Source organism: Orycteropus afer, unplaced genomic scaffold (genome assembly GCF_000298275.1).
Source record: "Orycteropus afer afer isolate SDZICR_OR568_19922 unplaced genomic scaffold, OryAfe1.0 scaffold00025, whole genome shotgun sequence".
In the NCBI taxonomy this organism is placed as follows: domain Eukaryota; kingdom Metazoa; phylum Chordata; class Mammalia; order Tubulidentata; family Orycteropodidae; genus Orycteropus; species Orycteropus afer.
In genome coordinates, this window is record NW_006921612.1 from 9,153,827 (window position 1) to 9,159,826 (window position 6,000).

At 37.1% G+C, this 6,000-nt stretch overlaps 1 protein-coding gene across 1 annotated transcript in view; it reads left to right on the forward strand.

The window, feature by feature from the left end:
- KIDINS220 (kinase D interacting substrate 220) overlaps positions 1-6,000 on the forward strand; it is a 183,065-nt gene that overhangs the window by 89,147 nt on the left and 87,918 nt on the right. Inside the window, exon 20 of the mRNA XM_042783667.1 lies at positions 5,010-5,154. Within this exon, the coding sequence (XP_042639601.1) occupies positions 5,010-5,154 (145 nt within the window). The remainder of the gene's footprint in view (positions 1-5,009; positions 5,155-6,000) is intronic.

Consider the following 6,000-nt stretch of genomic DNA (forward strand, 5'->3'; position numbering starts at 1 on the left):
TAGTGCCACTTAGTGACATTTAAGTCATACTAGCATTGCCCTTATTTTTATTTTTCCTGGTTTGCTACATTTAGCAACACTTACTGAGATGAATTGACACAGTGGCTACAGCAGTGGGCTGAAGAAAAGCAGTGATTGTGAGGATGGTGCAAACTGGGTGGTGTTTTGTTCTGTTGTACATTGGGTTGCTATGAGTCAGAACAGACTTGATGGCACCTAACAATAATAACCACTATTAAATTGGCAAGTTTTACTTCTTTTTTTTTTTTTTTGTATATGTCCAAGTTTATTGTTGTTGGTTGTATTGAGTCGATTTCGCCTCATGGTGAGTCAGACTGTGCTCTATTGGGTCTGCTTGGCTGTAGTCTTTTTATTTTTTTTAATGCATTTTATTGAAATATAATTTATATATTGTGAAATACACAAAACTAAAGTGACATAGGTCAATGCATTTTTTTGGGGGGGTGGTGTCCCCCCCATCCCTGGCAACCAACAAAGAAAGTTTCCCTCCATATATAAACCTTTCCTTGACCCTCCACAACAAACTAATACTATATTTGTCCTTCTATGATTGACTTACTTCACTCAGCATAATGCCCTCCAAGTTCATCCATATTATGTGGTATTTTGCAGACTGTACATTATTCTTTAGTGCTGCATAGCATTCCATTATGTGTATGTACCATAGTTTGGTCATCCACTCTTCTGCTGATGGGCACTTAAGTTGTTTCTATCTTTTTTATAATGTAAATAGTGCTGTGATGAACATAAGTATGCATATATCTGTTCCTGACCTGGGTCTCATCTCTCTAGGCTATATACCTAGTAATGGAATTGCTGAGTCAAATGGTATCTCCAATTCCAGCTTTCTAAGGAATCACCATATTGCTTTCCACAGTGATTGTCTCACTTCACAGTCCCACCAGCAGTGTATGAGAATCCCAATCTCTCCACATCCCCACCAGCTTTTGTTATTTTCTGTCTTGTTGAACTTTGCCATCAGTGCTGGGGTGAGACACTATCTTATTGTTTTGATTTGCATCTCTCTGATGGCCAATGATTGTGAGCATCTCTTCATGTGTTGGCTGGCCACCTGAATGGTGAAGTGTCTATTCATGTCTTCTGCCCATTTTTCAATTGGATTGTTAGTTCCTTTGGTGTTGAAGCATTGGAGTTTTCTGTAAATCTTAGAGATAAGTCCCTTGCCAGATAGGTAATTATCAGCAAGTATGAATTTGTTGCTGTCATTTTTTTGTGGTGTCAATTTCTTTGTTCCATATAATTTTCTATGGTGAGCCTGTTTTGTATGAATCGTGTTATCACTTCTTTTGTTGCTATTGTTTTTGGTGTTGTTGTTGTTATTTGTCATCGAGTCACCCCCGACTCATAGCTACCCCTCCTTGGGTTTCCAAGGCAGTATCACTACGGAAGTAGGATTGCCCAACCTTCCTTCCAAGGAGTGGCTGGTGGGTTTGAACCGCCAGCCTTCTGGTTAGCAGTCAAGTGCCTTAGGCACTGTTAGGATTTGCTAAATATTTGTTCTGGTCCTCTTTTTTATTTTGATGTGAAGGTTTATCATTTTTCTTTGAAGTTACCCTGTGATTTATAGTTTCTTCCCAAGTTTAGAACAGTCTGTCATCCCTTCCATCTAGAAGTTCTGTAACAACACAGGTTTTTCCCTCTTTTTGGTTTGTAGTTGTCCTCATTTGTCAATTGGTGTCTCTAGTTCCCTGTTGACAATCTTGTAGGCTTATTTACGTTGGACGCTTCCATAGCTGGGTTGGTTTCTGGGTTATATCATCATGTGTGTTAATGGTCAGTTGTTGTTGGCTGTTGTTGCTTCTCTGTCCAAAGGGCTCCCTTTAGCATCTCTTGTGAGGTTGGTCTGGTTTTAACAAATTCCCTTTATTTCTGCTTATCTGGAAATGTCCTAATTTCACCATCATATTTGAGGGACAGTTTTTCTGGGTACATAATTCTTGGTTGGAAATTGTTCTTTTTCAGGGTATTATATATACCATCCCATTGTCTTCTTGCCTGTATGCCTTCTGCCAAAAAATCCAAGCCTAATCTTATTGGTAGGAGCTCTGGTGGCATAGTGCCTAAGGCACTTGACTGCTAACCAGAAGGCTGGTGGTTCAAGCCCCCCAGCCACTCCTCGGAAGGAAGGTTGGGCAGTCTACTTCTGTAGTGATACTGCCTGGAAACCCAAGGAGGGGTCACTATGAGTTGGGTCTGACTCGATGGCATGTAACAACAACAATAACAACAGTCTTATTGGTTGGCCCTTGTAGGTAACTTTTCATTTTTCCTGTGCTGCTCTCATGATTCTTTCTTTGCCTTTGTTTTGGAGAGTTTGATGATGATATGTCTTGATGTTTTTCTTTTGGGGTGTATCCTGTTTGGGGTTTGTTGGACTTCCTGAAGAGATATATTCTCATCTTTCATCATATCAGAGAAGTTCTCCTCCAATTAATCTTGGACAATTTTCTCAGTGGTTTTCTTTTTCTCCTCCTGTTCTGGAATTCCAATGACACGTAGGTTATTCCTTTTGATAGTATCCCACATGAACCTTAGGCTTTCTTCATTTTGTCTTGATCTTTTTTCTGATTGATCCCTTTCCAAAGAAGTATTCAGGTATTTGTCTTCAGTCTCTTTAATTCTGTCTTCCATTGCATCAGTTCTGCTCCTTTGTCCTTTCAATGTGTTACCTATTTCTGACAACTTAGTATTAATCTTCTGGATTTCTATCTGTAGATTTAGAATCATTTCTAATTTTTCATTGATTTTGTCATTTTGTTACTGTGTTTTCTTCCAAAATTCTTCTAGGGTTTTGTCTGTGTTTTCCTTGGTCTGTCTTTCAATCCTTTGAAGATACCTAAATGCAATTCTTTTGAATTCCTTATCAGGGAGTTCCAATGCTGCATCTTCCTCCGGGATGTGTTTTGGGTCTGTGTCCTGGTCCCTCGTTTCTCCTGCTTTCTCTTGCTTCTTTGTGTGGACTCTGATGGTCTGTTGTTTCTGAGGCATTGTGATGTTTTTGTGTTTATATTTAACTGGTGATTGTATGTTGGAATGACTTGCCCACAATTTTCCTTTTCTTTGTTTGTTTTCTATGCAAATAGGGTACTGTGCAATGCTCCTCTATCCATTAGTTGACAGCACTTATACACTTATCACCTGTCTCCTTTCCTGTTGTCAGCCTCTTGTATGTCCCTGCCGACCTTGGCAAACAGAGCCTATTCTTAGGTCCCTGAAATCCAAAAGAGAATGGGATCACTTTAAAATCCCAAATGATTGCCCCTTGTAAACATTCAAAATGACTGTGCCCTCGGTCACTTATAATATCCAAAATGGCTGCCACGTGTAGACAATCAAAATGGCTGCGCCTGCTGTACAGTGGAAAGTCCACAGCCCAGGTTGTCTCCCTCATTGCTGTTTCCCTTTGTAGTCATAGGCCACCAGCGCAGTCGTCCTTGCAGCCCTTGGTGACCAGAACTGATCTTTAGGTCAATTCTCAGGTTCCAGCACCACTTGGAAATATTCAGGCTGTTGGTCCCATCAGAGTAGTTGACAGTCTGCAGCTCCGACCATCTCTGTACTCACTTGTTTTCATTCAGGTTTTTCTACTAGTTGGTGCCTAATCCACTTCTGTATAGTTCCTTTCAAAGCTCAGGGCTCCAGGATTATCTTCTGTATCTTTGTCACTTGGTTTTTCTTTTCTTGAAGAGGGTCTGTGTCGCTAGTCTGCCTATTCCTCCATCTTACCAGAATTCCAAGTTTTACTTTTTTATAAAATATGTCTTAGTGAAATTTTAACTTTATGTATCTGTTCTCTATTAATATGGATGCAAACTTAATACTATGGAGGACAAAATGGTAACTAATTGACTGAACTAAATTAAGTGGAAGGCATAGTTTACTGTTTTGAATTTCTGTCCTGAGTGTCTGTATACTTGGACACCCCTGTGGTTGATTTCATCCTTCACTTGCATTGTGACCTTAGATGAGAATATACCTTTGTTGTGCCTGTTCCTCTTTTCTTCACATGGGCACCCTTTCTCCACCTGCCCAATAAAATGCTTGTGATTCTTATGGATATATGATGATAGTTTGAATCACCATACTTTATGCATAATTGTCGCACACTTTGAAATTATCTAAAAATTAAAATGTTGAATCCTTAATATCAAACAAAGGATTAAAAAAAAAAACCCAAAACCTACTGCCTTTGAGTCGGATCTGACTCATAACAACCTCTCCTTAGGTTTCAGAGGCAGTATTACTATGGAAATAGATTGTCCAACCTTCCTTCTGAGGAGTGGCTGGTGTGTTTGAACTGCCAGCCTTCTGGTTAGCAGTCGGATGCCTTAGGCAGTATGCAACCAGAGCTCCTAACAAAGGATTAGTTGGCTTTATTTTTTCAGAGTTCCTATATATAATGAAAGGAGCTCTGGTAGCATAGTGCCTAAGGCTATGCTAACCAGAAGACTGGCTGTTCAAACCCACCAACCATTCCTCGGAAGGAAGGTTGGGCAATCAACTTCCATAGTGATAATGCCTCAGAAACCCAAGGAGGGGTCGCTATGAGTTGGGTATAACTCAGCGGCACACAACAACAACAACATATATAATGGATTCTCTTGAGAGTTTGAAATATAATTCTCTTTATGCAATTCTATTTACTTATAATTTTAGAGCCATTGAGCTTTCTCTAACTGTACAACTATAAATCAAAATACGTTTGAAGCTAAATCCTAGCATCTATGCATTTGCTGCTAATAATGTTTTATAACTGCTTTTATGTAAATAATGCTGCCTCATGGAATAATAATAATACTTTTTATTACTATATATTCTGATTAAAAGTTCACATTCTTTTTATGGTTGCAAAATATATTAACTTCTTAAAAAGCATTAAGATCTTAGACTGTAAATATGGGTTCATTCTTTTATATTATATATTCTTTTATATATTGTATATTCTTTTATAATATATATTGTTTCAGGATACTTACCGAAGAAGACAGATACAACGGACAATTACTCGGCAGATGTCCTTTGATCTTACGAAATTGTTGGTTACCGAGGACTGGTTCAGTGACATAAGTCCTCAGACCATGAGAAGATTACTTAATATTGTTTCTGTGACAGGTAACTTTAGTTTCTCATTGTCTTAAGATAACTAATAAGCATAGACATTAACAAAATAATTTCAGAATCAAAAGGATGTATTATATTTTTACATTATAAATACCAGTTTTATTTGTATGAAGTATATCTAATGAAACCAGTATCACTTTTGACACTGAAATCAACTATAAGTTGTACACTGTTATTTTATAACATAATGATTTTTGAAATTTTTAATTTTGTCTCAGGTTTAATTTTTTTCTTTGTATAAAGCTAATTTTATGCTAAAGTGTATAGTTGAGTATAGTTAACATACAGTGTAAAATACTGAAACTCAGATTTCATATGCTGCTGTTCTATTTTAGTTTTCATATGATATTTTGAAAAGGAAATATTGACAATAAAATTGGAAATTTTTTTCCTATGACTAAATTTCTTGGGTGTAATTCTTTTTTCCACAACAATGGTTTCCACCACCATTAGTTACTTGCTAATCAGTTTGAGACAGTGAAATCAATAATTGTAATTTAGTTTGTGATATCTAGGTCTCTTTCTTTGGGTTATATTGATTGGTACTTGATAACACTGACTCACGTTAGTTCTGTTATGATACTTACTTGAAATTGTATTTTTTTTTTACATTTTTAAAAATTTTTAATGTGGTAAAATATATACAAGATAAAATGTACCATTTAAAAATGTACAATTCAGTGGCATTACTTTCATTCACCATGATGTGTGTCCATCACCGCTATCTACTTCCAAAATTTTTCATCACTTCAAGCAGAAAAGCAAGGTTCCAATTTCCTCTTCCCTTAAATCCCTGATAAATACCAATCTACTCTCTGTCTCTATGAATTTGCCTAT